This window comes from Tauraco erythrolophus, chromosome 2 (genome assembly GCF_009769465.1).
Source record: "Tauraco erythrolophus isolate bTauEry1 chromosome 2, bTauEry1.pri, whole genome shotgun sequence".
Classification (NCBI taxonomy): Eukaryota; Metazoa; Chordata; class Aves; order Musophagiformes; family Musophagidae; genus Tauraco; species Tauraco erythrolophus.
In genome coordinates, this window is record NC_141466.1 from 94,123,785 (window position 1) to 94,141,001 (window position 17,217).

General features: G+C 41.6%; 1 protein-coding gene across 1 annotated transcript; it reads right to left on the reverse strand.

The window, feature by feature from the left end:
- Nucleotides 1-1,442: 1,442 nt before the first annotated feature.
- QPCT (glutaminyl-peptide cyclotransferase) lies at nt 1,443-16,029 on the reverse strand. Its single transcript, XM_009979667.2, has 7 exons — nt 15,901-16,029; nt 10,693-10,839; nt 8,045-8,326; nt 5,261-5,437; nt 4,291-4,390; nt 3,694-3,810; nt 1,443-1,588 (listed from the first exon to the last, which is right to left on the reverse strand). Exons 1-7 carry the CDS (start codon nt 16,027-16,029, stop codon nt 1,443-1,445), a joined length of 1,098 nt encoding a protein of 365 aa, XP_009977969.2.
- Between the last annotated feature and the right edge of the window lie 1,188 nt (nt 16,030-17,217).

The window sequence follows — 17,217 nt, forward strand, 5'->3', positions numbered from 1 at the left end:
TTGCTGTAAATATATATTTCTATTGCAGCTTGAAACTATGTCTTAGGTTCAGAAATGTTTGCTTTAGGAAAATGGTAAAATACAGGCCAAATCTGACATGCCTACAACTCCATAGCTTATTTCCTTTTTAAATCCCTTTGCCCAGGAACTTTCTAATGGAAGAAGTTTGGAGCAGTAAAACACTGACTGTTTTTTTTTCTCAGTTCATCCTCTACCAGCTTGATTTTTTTTTTTTTTAAATCTTTTTTCCTTCAAATGCTCTCATCTTTTTCTCACCAGTGGAAACAATAATTCTGTAGGTAGCTTTTAAATACTGTTCTTCTGACTTCTCCTATTGATTTCATTACAGGCTAGAATTTTGTCAGAATGTTATACTAAATTTACTGAATAATTGCAATAAGAAATGTAAAAGCAGGGTTGTAAAACTGGTGAGTATTTTTTTTCTGATATAGGCTATGGCTTGTCCTTACTTTTTGGTGCTTAAACTGTCTTCTTGCTTCTGACTGTTATACTTATTTTACTCTTGATAGATAGCACTTTGCCTTTAAAATTATTTTTATATAAAACTAGAGTTTCTAAAGGGATCACTTTCCTAGTATGATTACTTGTGATGTAATCTGTATTGAAAACAGCAAGTTTGGGTTTTTTCTGAGTGGTTTTTTTTTTATTTTGGATGAAATTGTGAATGATTCTCACATGAATGAATGGTGTGTGTTGAGGAGTTGCTCCCACACACCACCTACTCTTCTGTGTTTATCGCCTGTGTTGCAGTCAAAGCACGATGGAAACCCCCACGTACTGCCTCTTAGCATCACTCCCCACCATCCTTCTCCATCAAAAATTATCCAACAAATGACAGGCAGAAAACTGAATTTGGGTTTTTTCTCTGTTTCCTGGTGGCCTGCTGTCAGCAGACAAGAGCCCTTGTAGCCCTCCTCATAGGGGAGGGAGACAGGGAGCAGAGAGGATTAAAAATCGTTCTGTGTGTCAGGTGTTCTAGCAGCTCATTTCAGGATGAGATGGTTTAGTTCAACCCAAAGTAGAAGTTTGTTTTAGTGTGATTTTTGCCTCTTTTCATAATGTGGTATAGATTTCCATTGCTCAACACTGCAAAAGTTGGTCACACCTTGTGAAAACTGTAGCTACCACATGAGTCGGGAAGCATTCCCTCCTAGGATCTTAATATGTAACATAAAGCAGTGATAACAATCTGGAAAAATTCTAGGTTTTTTTCTATGCAGATGTAAGACATGGAAAGATCAAATTTTTTCCAGGCTGAAACTAATTCATTGGGCCAGGAACAGCTGAATCAAAAATCAGTCTAGCAAGAGTTATCATTATATTTTGCTTCGCTTTAGTGCTGTCCAATACAATTAAATAGCAAATGTGAAGGTGGGCAAACAGTATGTAGAATGGAGTACAATTTGTTGCCGTTTTGTCTATCACAGGTTTAGATATTCCAGTACAAACACTTGCAGGATTTTGCTGAGATTGTCGATAGTGGTTTTGTCAAGGTTTTCTTCTGTGTCCTCCATAGTATGCCATACTGCAGGAAAAGGGGATGGAATCAGATGTAGGACTGGAACCCCTGTAAGGAGGAAAGTGAAATTTGGAGAAGAAACATTGGAGAAGTTCTGTTAAGCCAATTGATATGTTGCCATTTAGCAACAGAGTCAGGTAACTACTCAATAAACTTACTTTATAAAGAGGAGAGTGTGTCACTGCAGCTTCCTTTTACCATCTCTTTTTTTGAAGCCTGTGACTGCATCCCATCCATTTCATTGTGTGTTTCCTAAAATTAGCACCTTCCTTTCCTTTGAGTACTTTTCCCTCTTCTTTTTTTTTTAAGCTACAACTGTAGCTAGTAGTTCTACTGCTTTAGCTAGTAGTTTTACTGTGATGCTTGCTTTTTTTTTTTTTTTTGAGATCCTTTGCATTGTAGTTGTTGATACTGTGTTTTGGAGCTACAGAAGGGCGGAGAAACCACTGCAGCTCCCCAGACTGAAAACTGATTACCATGTTCTTGTGACAGTGTTAAGATTGAGCACTTTTTGAAGCGTTTTTCAGTCCTCTCCAGAAATGGTAAAATAGAGTGTCTGTATTTTCAGTCTGTAAAACAGAACTACTGTTACCCTCAGATAAAAGAATTTCCCCTTGAAAGGACTTGTGTCACTACATGTATAAATACATCAAGCCGCCTATACATACTGCAACTTTCAGGTAAAAGAGGAGTTAAATCAATCTTCTTCCTGATCACTTTTGGAGGGAGCATCATTTCTCTCCAGCCTCCTTCCTGTTTAACTGCTTTTCCTCCCTCATTTTTCAGCTGCATCCCACTAAGGAGTCTGTTTTCTTCACTAGGTGTTTATCATGTTATTAGAAAAGGTTTTGAGGTGTAGTCATTGTTCTCCTCCATCAGCTTTTCCCATGTAGGATTTTTGATATCACTGGACATGCATATGATGGCTGTGTTGGTTTCATTGGACCTGGCCCTTGCCTTGATGTGAAAAACGAAAGATTCATGGAGTTGAAGACCCACTGAGGAGGAGACAGTAACCATAGGTCAGTGAAGAGAGCACTCGATTAGAAGTGGAGAGGCGTAGCTACTCTTGTGCCTGCCTCCAGAGCTGTGTGCACATTTTACATTACTCAGTAATTATGACAGCATAAGCAATGATAAAATTAGGGGCTGGATATGAAGATACCTCCCTCCTTTCCTAGGTAGCTACCTGCTTCATTGAACTAGTGTTACACTCCTTTTTGGTTAACCCCTCTCTAGCGATATGACTGTTGTAGTCCTTACTATACAGTGGAAGACTTCAATCAGAAGAGTTCACTATATCTACTACCCTTCTTTGGCCCACCTTAGTTTTGAAGATGCTCTGCAGAGCGCTTGAACCGAGAAGGACACCGAATCCACATGTGGAACTTGCTCAAGTGCTTTTATCTGTGACCTGTAGCTTTACTAAGTGGCAGCACTAGCACAAGTGCTTTCCCTTTGATTGCATTGCAAAGGAAAAGAATGAACACGATGTCAGAGGCTATGGTGTAGGTGGCTGCCAGGAGAAGTGCTTAAGTAGGGAATCCCAGTTTCAGATATGTACCTAATTCCAGGAGGGATTTCAGGCATATTGTGTCCTTTGCTATTTCTGCTGGCTATTCTATGCACCTTTCCTACTCCTCAAGCTGACAGCTGTGAAATCTCTTTTCTTTAGAGAATGAGGATGTCTGCTTTTAGTAATTTGAGCATGTGAGTTTTTGCAGGAGTCAGTGCCTTCAAATTTAAATAATAGTAAGCAATACTGTAACTTTGACAACAGATCTTTAGACATTTGAAGATACAACCCTCAAGTGTTTCACTGCCCCTAGAAATAATACCTAGCTGGCTAGTGTGGTATGCAGTGATATTGCACTGGATCAGAGTCTTTCTAGGACACTACTGCTGACAGAAATTTCCATTACCTCTGTGCCATTGGAGCTGTGCTTGTGAAAATTATGTTGGGTACGTTTTATTGCTGCTTTTGTTCGAGTATGTTTTTCAAAGCTGTGACTCTTGGCCTGTGTAAAGTTGGATTTGGAAGCCTCACATTGGGGCAAATAAGCTTGAAAAACAGGATTATATGCACTTGCTCATTCACCACATGATGCATTTTTTACTGTACTTTTACTTTAAAACATAAGAGCTTCCAGTACCTCTCAACAAAAATGGAACATGGTCATCTTCAACCAAGCCTCGATGTAAAGTAGTCTGGAAATACTGCCTTTCAACAAGGTGGTTCTTCAACAGATTCATGTTGTGTAGCTCTTGCTCTGTAATTCACAATGGAAGTGATTACTACAACTTTTGGACAATATGAGGCATGTTAGCACATTTGAATTATTTTTTGTCTCAAATGGAAGCTTTTTCCATCAAAGAAGAAAAAGGAGTTGGTGACTGTTTTTTGCATTTGTTTAGTACTTAGAAGACCTCAAAACTGGTGCTATTACCATCATTTTACAGAAAGGAGAACCTCACAGAAGTGAAGTGGTGCCCAAGAGTTGCAGAGTGACCATCAGTAATAGAGTCTGTTTCATGGCTTCCAAGTGTCTGGGAATCTTCCTCAGTTATTTTATTAAATATTAAAATCTTCTTGTACGTTTAAGATGCACCAAATTAAACATTTACATTATTAAATATTTTCACTGTAAAACAGAAAAGTAATCTAAAAATCTGATTTACAGGACTTTAAACATTCAGAAACTACACACTAAATTTTCAAATTCATCAAAAGCCCATACCCCTCTCCTTACCAATTGCTTGAAGCCTCTGAAACCATCGAATAGTGTTTGGAAAATAATTGGGAAAGACTGGGTTTGGTGAACCAATTAAATCCAGTAGTACAAGCAGGTCCTACAGAAGAAAGAATCATTACTACAGAATTCTTTACATTACTACAACACCATCAACAGCAGCAACAATGAAATCTCTTGGTTCCTGTAGAGGTCATGACTAAGTCTTTGATAGCTCTGGCCAAAGATCTGGCTTTTCTGCCATGGTGCCTGAGAAGAACTCATTAGCAGAACCCGATTCCAATCTGATGCATTTTGCTGTCTTTCCGAGGAGGAAAAGAGTAGGCCATTTCTCTGTTCCTTAAGCTGAAGCAGACTGCATCGCTTTGTTTGCAGTTTGTGTGTTCTATCCCTTTAAAAGAAAAAGTATGGTAGGTGGGGAGAAAGAAGAGGAAATTGCTTCTTCCCCGGAAAACAACAGTCTGTCAAGGGAAAGTCCTTGTAAGGGTCACAAGATACAGTGACAGAAGAAAAGCGTCTCTCAGCAACAAGTAGGGAAACTAGAAGGCAGCAGGGAGAAGGGAGGAGATAACCAGAATGTTCATAGGAATCAGAGGGAAACAGAGAGCTTGCTGTAGCTGAACGCTGAGCTAGGGGAGATTTGTTCATAGACCAGTACTGTCTGTGCTCTTTCCTAATCACTTGGAATTATCTCTCTAGAAGAAGGTGGGTATCCTAGTTTATATTCTAATAAATTGGTGTGGTTTTTCTATGACTCCTTCTCATACTTGCATGGAGAAGGTCTAAGAAGATTCACCTGAAAAGCTCTTGCCAACTCTCTATTTTATCACTTCTCATAAAAATTTCCACCAGCCTACTTCTTCCTTTAACTTTGGTGGGGTTCATGGTTTCTTGGGAATTTGGCAAATTACTTACTAATTAAATATTTTAAAAATGCAAGGTACTCACTGGGGAGATGAAAGCCACTTACTATGCCCTGCAGCTGATTTGTGGTCGTTGAACCAGGTGGATGAGGAGTAGATACCATTTTTTGAGCTAAGTGTTGAGATCCATAGAGGGAATCGGAAGGCGACCACCGGACAAAGGCTTCTTCACCATCAAAAAAAATGAGCTGAAGTGAAAGGTCTGGTCTTGACGTTGAGCTGGTCTGTTGGAGGAAGTTAAAAGTAACATAACTGATTCTGGCCAGAACATTAAATAAAGGACAAATTCTGTAGTCATATAAGCAACAGCAGGAGGAGTATATTTTCAAGGTACCCTGTACAAACCTTCCTGTGGCTGTTAAACATGTTATGGTGTAATAGTGGTAATGACCAGTCATTATTATTTATCTAGCACAGTGACATGTTCTCCAGTCTGGTATCATTTTGGTTCTGGTTAAAAGCTTCCTTTCTGACTCTAGCGGATGTGAATTGATTATGTTGAGACAGGTCTGCAAAACCAGGTAGCAGAAACATCATCTCAAATAATGAGGAGACATGTCAGCAGCAACACCTGATGTGAGCGCTAATATTATTACTTGATAGCACCCCAAAGGAGAAGTATCTCCGCGGCAGTTGTGCATCAGTGGAAGTGAATTATGTATTTGTAAAGTTGTTGGTTCTTTGAAGGACAAAGAGTAGTCAGTCATGAGAAGAACAACCGTTTATTTTCCTTCAGGGGGACTTGCAACCACCGAGGCAACTTTACCCTAAAACCACAGCACAGAGAGTGGAGTAGATACGCCCTTCCCTTTCAACAACCAAAAATATCACAGCAGTATAACCTGAGAATATATATGATTAATGTATTTAAAGTCACAAAGGAGACATCTGTGTGAAATTTCTTCCCCATGTAAAAGGAGCCTTTTTTCTCTCTCTACTAACTGAATCCTTGTTTGCACTGGCAGCATTTTCTAATAGTCTTCAACATGGCTAAACCCAGTTGGTTCCACTATAGGAACAGTTTTTGGAACTGTAGTCTTGGCAGTTGCTGTAAATATTTTAACCCCTCTATGAATTAATGCTACTTCAAATGAAATTGCATGATGTGGTTAAAAAGGCAGGGACACTGGCAACAGTCATGTCCTGTGTGGGCTATAATTCCCAACTAGCTGGAGCTGATCCAATAAAAACAGTAGAGGAAAACTTCTATAAAATGTCATTCACGCAGGCAAGATGATATTGATTATGCTCACAGTGGTATATGGATTTCTCTAAGGACAATGCTTTGGTGCCCTTTGTTCGTTGCACAGGTCAGAGCTCTTTTGATAGCAGTCATTTTGCATTACATTCTGGAGGAAATTGTCTTAATGCCATTTGGATTTTAGAAATTAGTAGTAGTAGTAGTATTACTACTGCTTGACACTTTCTCAGGTCTGAATAATGTAGAGAGATGTCTTTGCCCTTTAATTTTAAACTTACTTTATATAACTGGAGAAACATCAAGATAAAAATCACAGCCTCAAATCAAAATATAAATAGATTTGGCTGAAAACATAACAAAGTCTGTTACGCTACTATGGGCAGAGCAAAAAGGTCACAGCTAATGTATTAAGCAGATGGATCCCAAAGTATATTTTGTTAACAGACTGTACAAATGGTAGCCCGTGCAAAGTAATTAGATTGCCTTTTTGTCAAATGCTGTCATCTTACATGATAAAACAATTTAATCAAAAAATTATGCATTACTTGGGAAAAACTCCAGTCTTTAAGTTGGTGTGCAGGTTGTTCCATAAATAACCATCAGGCAAATGTATTCTAAATGAAGCTTCTAAATGAAAGCAGATGTATTACAGGAGCGCTTTGTTTTGTAATTAAAAACATCGGCATATTCTTAATCTTTTAATTCTTAAATATTCTAGTGTCAGAAGGCACCAAATCAGTTTCTGGAAACAACTGCTGACAAGTAATCTTCATACTGGAGCTAAGCGTATTCCCGACACTTTGTAAAGCATTTGAGAGACCTTTTCCTGTGAAAGCTCTGTTATATGAGTATTCTTCTGTAAATAGTAAATACTGAACCAGTAGATGGCACTCATGAATCTGTAATCCTAAAAATTTGTAATCTAAAATCTAAAAATTGTAATACAAAAGCTTGTAGGATTGACAGATTTTTGTGCCTAGCAATGACAGCACTTCGAAGCAGACTTTCATAGCATAGGTAACACAGACTGATAATATTATACTATTACTTGACTGTTTTCCTGTACTCAGCCATCACTTGTTTCATAAATAAACTATTCAATTTGATAAAGGAAAATGAGAAGAAAAGCTTGAAATTGTTGTGAGACGGAGGGATGCAAGTGTAACTCTCCTGCACAGCAATTAGTTCATCCATCTCCCAAAACAGAATACAACTGAGAGATTTTAAAAATGCAAGATCCAGAAAGCAACAAAACTTTGTAAATGACCCTAGATGTTACTGGGTACGATAGGAACTTCTGAATAGGATTCTGTGCCTTTTATATAGAAAGTAGGATTATATCTCGCTCAGTCTATGAAACGTATTATTCATGTGTAAATTGTTATTTTTATATGGTATGTATTAGATAATTTTTCATAGCCACCCTTTGCATAAGAAGTTTTAATGTGATAATGTACCCTAAAATAGTAGATACAGATCTCTGGTTTGTTCTTCTCGAAGTCAATGGGAGTTTTACTACTGGCACAGCAACCAAGAGACTGAGGCACGCAGGCTGTGGGAAGAAGAATGTGGAAGTGCCCTAAGGCCTATTGCTGTTGCAAAGCAAATGAAAATGAAACAAGTCAACTACCTTAATTAACTGAAGCTTGTTATCCAGGGCACGTGCCAGCTCCAATATCATAGCACAAGGCACAGCTGAATCAGTCGCTCCTACAAACGCTCTCTCCTGCCATTGTTGTCCAAAGAATTTTGAGTCGTAGTGGCAAGCAAGTACTAGCTGGCGTTTTGCAGAGGGGTCGAGAGTGCTGATAATATTTGAAAAAGTTTGATATCCATATGGTGTGTATCTCTGAAATGTATCTTCCTCAATTTCCCAACCAGCCTGTAATCTCTGAAGACGGTGCTTGATATGCTGCGATTAAACAAAAAAAAAGTAATCAGATTAATATTGCTTGCTTCAGAAAGATGTTGCAGACAAATCGTCATTAGCTAATTAATAGCGGCACTTAAGCTTATTTCTGTACGTTCATGGTATTTTTAAAAGATAAATTTTATAGCAAAAAATGTAATGTCACTGTATAAACTAAGCATCATCTTTGCTGCCTTAGCCTTTGACTGGCTCACTTGTTTTTCATTTTTTCCTTTTGTCTCTTGTCTTTGGAGTCTGAGGGTGCTTTGAATGATTGCCTGTTAATATGACACATTAAGATCTTGGTCTCTGAAGTTTCCAGGCCAGTGTTCTTTTCTGGTGTAGCAAGGACAGATTTAATGTTTACCTCTTTGAATCTAAATGCAGTTGTGCCCTTAAATGTCAGAACTGGTTGCAGAGAACTTTGTGTGGCTGATTTGACAATTACCACACACTGGTGCCACAACAGTATAAAAAAAAATGGTGGAGTGTTTTGGGGGTGTGTGTTTGTTTGGTGTGGGGTGAGTTTTTTAAAGGTTTTTTTTAGCTTCTATCAGAAATCTGCCTTTCAAGTGACGTAAGTTGTTTACAAGACTATGACAGTCTTATTCCTGTAAATTAAAGAAAGAATTAAACATTTCAGAACAATGTTTTAAAAATTAAATCCTGTAAGTGTAGCTCAAGTAAAGATAAAAATTAAGACAGTCAATCTGTAAAAGAGATCGATCGTTTAAGGTATCTTCCTACCTAAAGAGAGTACCTTTAACAACCCCAGTAATACTTAGTACAGAGTTCTGGCTGACTCTTATTAGAGAGCCATCTCTGTTAAGCAACTTATTTTTACGGGTCCCTAGAGTGCTTCTTCAAGGCAGATTCCTCTCTCTTTAAATAAACATTAAGAAAAGCCTCCAAGGGGAAAAAAGAAAATAGACTTTGAAGACTTGTCCTGCTCTTAGTGAAGTCAGTGGGAATATTGCCATTCATTTAGTGCTAGAACAAACTTCCATTTTGTTTGTCATCACCCTCTGAAAGCTTTTATGACATTGTATGGTCTATCTGCTATCTATAGGCAGAGCAAAGGACGTCTGTTATGGATTAGGGGGAATATATAAGCCTGGATGGAGTTCCCAGCGTGCAGTAGCTGTGACTGGCACTAGCCTTCTCCCTTAAAGGAGTCTGATGCTTTCTCTGTGTCTTAACAAAGAAATGTCATCCATTTCAAACTCCATTGTGCTTTTACAATGGAGGACTCGTCTTTTTTCCTGTTGGTGGGGGCCTACTTTAGTACATGCTGTTACCTTGTAACAGGATGATCCTATTTTGAACATGATTTGCGGTTTTCTAGCCTAGGCTCAGCTGTTTTTTGTTTTTCTTACTTTTTCCCCTTTCATTTGGCTGCCTTCCAGAGTGTCACTAAAGAAACCACAAAACTAAATCTATAGACACATGCGCACTCACTCGCACACACAAAGCATAAAAAAGCTGCATTTTTCCAGTCTACCAACTGCAGTGTAGCAAATACACTTACTGTGGTTAGGGCTGTCTTGGAGCTGTTGAGTTCCTGCCTAAAGGGTTGATGAAGGCCAGTGAGATGTTATGAATATCTTCTAGTAAACTCAGCTGTACCACTCTTTTTAGTCTCCCACTTGGCTACTGTATTCCAGAGCCAGCATGGCACACAGTCCTCAAGATGCCCATGCTGTGAGTGCAGAGCAGCAGCCTAGTTGTGTGGTAACTCCTTGGGGCTCAAATACAATGTGCTGCAGCTTTCCCGGGCTGGGGGCCAGGTGCAATCTGGATGTGTTAGCCCAGCATTAACACACTGCTGTGCTTGGGCCAGCGGAGCTAGCGTGGGACTTGGACCAGTGCTGCACTTTGTCATGTTGACCACTTCATCTGCCTGCCCGTTTGGGACCCTCTGATCCCTTTTTGTCTTGATACACCCATCTGAAGCAACGCTCCAGGGGAGCGTAACAGCACAGGCCCTCTATGGAAAAAGGGCATTTATTTCACCCCCATGTATGGTCCCAGGGGGTTTGAACCAGTGACCAAAAACCTGCTGGTGTGAGAAAAAGGACAATGACTGTGTTGTACTTTGGGTGCCATACCTGAGGCAAGCTTTTTAATTTAAAACATAAATTTAAACACAGATTTTTTTTTTTTTTCATCATGCTATGCAGCCCTGGGAAATAATGTCAGCTAAAGTGCAAGCTGTGTCATGTAGGCTCTATGCAGTCTAGGCTTGAACAACGATAGCGTTCATCCTACCGAATCGAAGGAATGTGTCTGTCCCTTTAGTTGTCACTAAATGCACTACCAGAATGTAAGTAATAGATGTTCTTAGAGGTTTTCAGGAAATGTTGTCTTACCTGTCGTACAAAATAGTTTCCTGGTGATCCCGAGTATCTTTCTATCAGGATAGGACGCAAATCATTCTCCCACATTTCAGAAACGTCTGTGTTTTCTGCAACTTTTTGAATAACATCAGAATGTAAAATTCTTGGTTGGTGAGAATACTGTAGAAGGGCGAAAAAGGAAAGATTGCTATAACTATTACTAGATCTTTTAAACCATAGTTTTCCTCAGAATTACAGTAAATGTTATATATTGTACCGCTTTGATTTACTGACAACAAAAAGTAATTTTTAAAAAAGCTTTTCTCTCAAAAATGATTGACATTTTTAAGTTCTGTGACTTCTGTATCTTTGATTTCCATGCAAAATATACTAGTATTAAAAACATGGGAGAAATTTTTACCTACCAGCTAGCTGTAAAACCCCATGATTGGTTTCTCTCTTTTCTAATACCTTAAGTCTACATACATACAATCATGTCTGCAACCATGCCACTTTCAGATGAGGTTTCCATTGAGACAAACACCAGAATCCTTGTTTTTAGTAGTAATAATACTTAGCTTTATGCTGTATCTGCATTATGAGGTGCAGTAAAGAAATGCATAAGCCAGAAAGAGTAAAGCTATGTCATCATGACTTCCACCCACAGTGGTGGTATTGGTGTGACTACACAGCATGGTGCAGCTCATTTGGGGCTAGTTGGGGTATACATCAGCTTTGTGGCCCACAGCTTAACCTCTGAATCAGCAGCTTGTCTCCTGTGACAACAGCTAGTAGTGCGAGCTACCTTCCAAGTGACTTCTTTTCTGTTGCCTGAGCGCAGACCTTTAGCGCTATTTCAGGTGACCTAGAATACTTGAGACATCCTTATGGTGACGGAAAATGTAAGTCAAAGATGTGCAAGAACCTTGTGCTGTTCTGGAGCGGTAGCTGAATGCCAGGTGGCATCCCCAAGGACATCTCAAATGCCCCTTTGGGCACCTGATTTGAACCTACCCAGTCTCTAGCAATTGTCCCCTGAGGAACCTCCTGAGCCACTCCTGTTTTTACAGATTTCTATTTTAGGCACTATCATAGGGTGCTCTTATCATATCTATTCCTTATTTCTACCATAGAGGCTTCCCTCTACTCCTCTCTTTCTCCCATTGAAAAGTCCTGGTCTGTTTATTTGTTCTTTGATCAGAACTGCCTTACATGATTGATCAGACTTGCGGTCCTTCAGTGTACCCTGTCCACCTCATTCTTTTTGAGATGAAGAAAGGGAGGGAAACTGGAATGTGAGTGCACCATAGCATATAGTAGAGGATAATGGTATTTTCTGGTTTAGTCCCTTCCTTTCTTAAAACTCTTTAACAACTGACTTGCTTTTGCGCTTCTGCTGCATCAAGCAGACATTTCCCTAGATGTATTTACTCTAACTCCATCACTGTATAGGTTAACAAAAAAAAAAAAAAAAATTCCCCCTCCTTTCCCACTCCATGTGGGTCATTGCACGTTCTTCTGAAATGACTGCTGAAACTCATTACCTGGCCAGAAAGTGTATGACCTTGAGATCTTCTGCAGTCCTGTATAATGACCTGTTATCTTAATTGCCCTGACTGACAAATATTGTCAAAAAATGTTTTTTGCCTCAGTGTTTGTCTTCTTTTCTACTTCATTTAGATGTGTGCTGAGCAAAGCAGGTCCAAGCACAAATATTTTCTAGACTTCACTATAAGCATTTAATTCTACCCTTATCTCTTTTCCTAGCTCTTTATCTCTGTGTGTACTTTTCCTCTAATTCCACTTCAGTTTACTTCATGAAATTAAGTAGAGAGGAGACACAAAGATACTGATTCCTATGATGCCAATATTAATACAGTGTTTAAGTTTAAAGCTGAATTTTAAGACTGTAAGGACACAAAATTTTAGGATGTGCAGTTAACATTTTAATGCTGGCAAATTTAGATACGGGCTAAGAAAAATCGCATTTCATCTGATACAAAGAAGAACTTTTACAAATTGGGAAATTGCATTGTAGAAGATGCATAAACTGTCTTTTGAGACTAAACGTTTAGTACGGTGGAATTTACACCGATGTAGAAAAGGCGCAGAGAAGAGAAAATGTCGTCAGCGAGCTGTTCTGTTTAGGAGGAACAGGCTGTAAGAGGAGAGAGAAAGTCCAAAGCTATGTGCTTCAGGAGATTGTAGGAGGACAATTTAATTAAGGAAGTTCAGAAAATATGCCTTCAGTTAAACAAGTGGAGAGCTCAATTAGAACGTGGAATTGTCTTGCTTCTAACATAAAGCATGCCTGGTAATTGTGGCCATTAAATCACCTTGCAAAGAAACATGATTGTTATTGAAGTACAAACGTATGAACACACTTCAGAAGAGAGGAATACATTCCCATTTCTAATAATAGAGATATCTTCACATTTGGGAAGTGAAAGAAATTACAAATGTGGTCATGAAATAAAAGAGAAGCAGAATGAGATCTGTAGGCGGCTCGTTCCTTACAGTGTTGGTCAATCTCTATTTCATCTGTGGCCACAGCAGGGAAGCAGAACAGTGTATTTATGACAGGGCTACCACTAAACCTTTTGTACTTAGCTACACAGAACTGCAAGACTTTGACAAGTAGCCCATGCTTACCTTGCTGATTTGAGCATATTTCAGCTCGGTGCCAATGGAAGTTAGCTTCTGAGAACTCTTAAATTTAGGACCTGATTCCTCCTCCTCAATGAGAGGAGGAGGAGAAGATCTGTATGCTGTAAGACTCCTGGCTCACATATCCCTTTAGGGAGAAGGAACAAAAGCTGTCAAGGGACAAGAACTTGATGAGAAAGAGGAAGTGGTTCTGGTTAGTGACGGCAGGGGCAGAGGAGTTCAGACGCTATGGTTCCACAGTTAGATGATACTACTTACGTCATTGGCAAGTAGATTAACTACTGGAATGGAATGAGGTAAAGAGTGTATTGGTGTGGCTCTAGAGGGCTGAAAAGAAGAGCGCTGGGGCTACACGCTTGTATGTTGACTAGCATGACAGGATTTAGCCTCATATATTCTTATATAGAGAGTCACAGAATCGTAGAATGGTTTGGGTTGGAAGGGACCTCAAAGATCATTTAATTCCAGCCCCTCTGCCACAGGCAGGGACGCTTTCCACTAGACCAGGTTGCTCAAAGCCTCATCCAACCTGGCCTTGAACACTTCCAGGGATGGAGTACAGACAGCTTCTCTGGGCAACCTGTGCCAGTGCCTCACCACCCTCATGGTGAAGAATTTCTTCTTTAGATCTAATCAAAATCTCCCCTCTTTCAGTTTAAAGCCATTGCCCCTTGTCCTATCACTACACGCCCTTGTAAAAAGTCCCTCTCCAGCTTTCTTGTAGGCCCCCTTTAGGTACTGGAAGGCTGCTAGAAGGTCTCCCTGGAGCCTTCTCTTCTCCAGGCTTAAAAGCCCCAACTCTCTCAGCCTGTCTTCATAGCAGAGGTGCTCCAGCCCTCGGGTCATCTTCATGGCCCTCCTCTGGACCTGCTTCAACAGCTCCATGTCCTTCTGGTGTTGGGGGCCCCAGAACTGAAGGCAGTACTCCAGGTGGGGTCTCATGAGAGCAGAGGAGAGTGAGAGAATCACCTCCCTCGACCTCCTGGCCACACTTCTTCGGATGCAGCCCACGATGCGGTTGGATTTCTGAGCTGCAAGCGCACATTGCTGGCTCATGTTGAGCTTCTCATCAACCAGCACCCCCAAGTCTTTCTCCTCAGGGCTGCTCTCAATCCATTCTCCACCCAGCCTGTACTTTTGCTTGGGATTACCCTGACCCATGTGCAGGACCTTGCACTTGGCCTTGTTGAACTCCATGAGTTTCGCACAGGCCCACCTTTCAAGCCTGTCAAGGTTCCTCTGGATGGCATCCCTTCCCTCCAGCGTGTTGACCACACCACACAGCTTGGTGTCATCAGCAAACTTGGTGTCCACTGTCCATGTCACCAACAAAGACGTTAAACAGCACCAGTCCCAATACCGACATAGGTATTATATATGTACATATACATGTATTATGAACATGATAGATGTTTTATGTTACAGATACAAATCTATACATGAGATAGATAGATAGATATAGATAGATGTCATATAAATATTAGTAAGATACAATTAATAGATTACAAAGTTTCTCTTTTTTTTTCTTAAAAAAACCTGAACCATTACTTATTTGAATAGAAAGTGAATAAAATAATCAAGGAGAAAGGGAATGACTAAGAGGAAGTGAGTAGAAATGCAGGAGGGCAGCTTCATTTTTCCACTTTGTCCTGGACTCTGATCTATTGGCGAAGAGAACCGTGCACTGGATTAGTGGAGTTCAGTCAGTTCTGACTGAACTTTGAGTCCAGCTCTTCTACAAACACCTGGGGATGGGCCCTAAGAGTATATTTTCCCTTTGGAAATTCCTGAACCCTTTAACTGAATGAAATTTGCAGTTATGGGCTCTCCTACGTTCCATGTGGTTTCGTTCTTCACAAAGAAACTATGTTAGTGTTTCACAGTTGACCCCTAAGATTTGTTACCCAGAGAAATCAGAGGGTTTACTGTTTATTACTGTTTCATTAAACATTACCTTGAAACTGTTTATTTCACTAGTTCACTCAACATTTTGAATTAAACCCAATATTGTATGGCTCTATGACATTATTAAAATGTTGTATCCTTTCAAACCAATTATGCAGTAGGTATCGACACCATCCCGACTTGTTTTTCCTAGGTAAATGCACATCACTGCTGGAAGAGCCATTTGTTTTCTCAAACTGCCCTCTGAATCACCGTAACCATGTTGAAAATCGGAGTGTAACAGAATGTTACATGGAGTATAATTTCGGATTTTGGTCCCTCTTGTCCTGTTTGAGCTTCCTCTTAAATTGAGTACCTGCCGCTCCCCAGCCGGTGTGAAAGACACCGCCGACGTGAGGTTTCCAACACGAGAAGGCGGCTCGTCCTCCGCCGCCCTCGGCTCGGGCGAGGGGCAGCCATGTTACCCACCCACAGCGCTCCCCGCGGCTGAAACTCATCCCCGCGCCCACGGCAGGGGCACACCGGGATGGATGTGCCCGGTTTCCCGGCGGGCTGGGACCGGCGCGCCGCCCGGCTGCTGATCCCTGCCTCCCGGGAAGGTGCTGCCCACCCCACCCCGCGACCAAGCGGGGAGGCGAGAAGAGCCCGAGAAACGCAAACGCGACCCACCTTCTCCAGAGTCCAGTCCGCTGCACCAGGGGTTTCCCTCCCGCGCACCAGGTGAAAGCAGGCGGCGGCGGAGAGGCACAGTGCCCCGAGCAGGCGAGAAGCGGCCGCCGCCCCCTCGCCCCCGGCCATCCCTCTCCTCTCCCCTCACGGCTTCCCCCGCGGCCCCTTTCCCTCAGCCTTTCCGAGGCCCGGGGGTGGAAAGGGGAGAGCCAGGGCCGGTGCCGGCGGAGGAGGAGCAGGCGGAGAAGGGGCAGTGCTGGAGGGAAGCAGGGGGAGAGGGAGGGAGAGATGGAGGCCGCTGCAAAAGTGGGCGCTGGCTGTTGCGGCCGCCGCTCTGCCGGCCTCCCCCGGCTCCTCTCCCCTCCGAAACGAGCCTCGTCCCTGGCACCGCGGCAGCCGTGCCAGGAGGGCTGTCTGTCTCCAGACCCCGGGCCCGCCGCCGCCGCCCCCTCCCGCCTCCCCGCCGCCCCCCCGGACCGCGGTGTTGCCAGAGGCGGCTCGCAGGGGCTCGTGATTCGCACCGTGGGAAGAGCCGTAGCCTGCGGTTTCCCCTGAAAACTCGTGCTGTGTTTCCAGGGACGGCTTTGGAATGAATGGAGGCTCAGCGGCTCCGTGTGATCCCAGTGCGCGTGAACAGGGACGGGAGCGCCAGGCACTTGAATGAGAGCTCTGCAGAGCGGCTGTAGGCTCCTGCTGGGAATCATCGCTTGCCACTGATGACCACTCTGAAATGAGTGTTTGTGAAGAGTCTTGAAAGGCAAAGTCTTATAAAATCGCAAAGTGGTTTAATTTATTATTTTATAAGCTCTCCTTATGATATTTTTATGCCTAAAATGAGAATACTTGCTAAAATGACAATCCTGTCTTCAGGCATTTTAAATTCCCTAATTACACTATTAATTACCAATGAAGCAAAATCCGTGTTGAGGTGATATTTTGCAGTAGACCAGTTAAAATGATTAAACCAAAGATATAAGATTTTGAGCACCAAGCCCTTCTTATGTCATTTGACATCACCATCTTTGGTCTGCGGTGCTGTAGAAAACACCCGACTGTTCTGTACCGCAGATATTCCATTTAAAGTCTCCAATTTTTACATCCTTCTTCAAGTTCAGACTTAATGGTAAAACAAATTGAAAGGAAAAAAAATTAAGAAAGAAGGAAAGAAAGAAAGGAGTGAGGGAGCGGGAGTAATCATCTTGCTGCTCAGCCTCACACTGGAAAGCCGCATCCTGGAAACTACGGCTTTGCAAGTATTCAAAGCGTCTGCGAGGGTAAAGTTAGAGAAATGGAGCAGTTTGTTGATTTGCAGATTCT

Bases quoted from the DNA above. Each gene is read 5' to 3' on its own strand.
- QPCT (XM_009979667.2), bottom strand. From the start codon at position 16,029: ATGGCCGGGGGCGAGGGGGCGGCGGCCGCTTCTCGCCTGCTCGGGGCA. The intron at 8,327-10,692 runs GTAAGACAACAT...GTTTAATCGCAG, and splicing joins GAAACTATTTTGTACGACAG to CATATCAAGCACCGTCTTCA. The intron at 5,438-8,044 runs GTAGTTGACTTG...TTCCTCCAACAG, and splicing joins ACAAGCTTCAGTTAATTAAG to ACCAGCTCAACGTCAAGACC.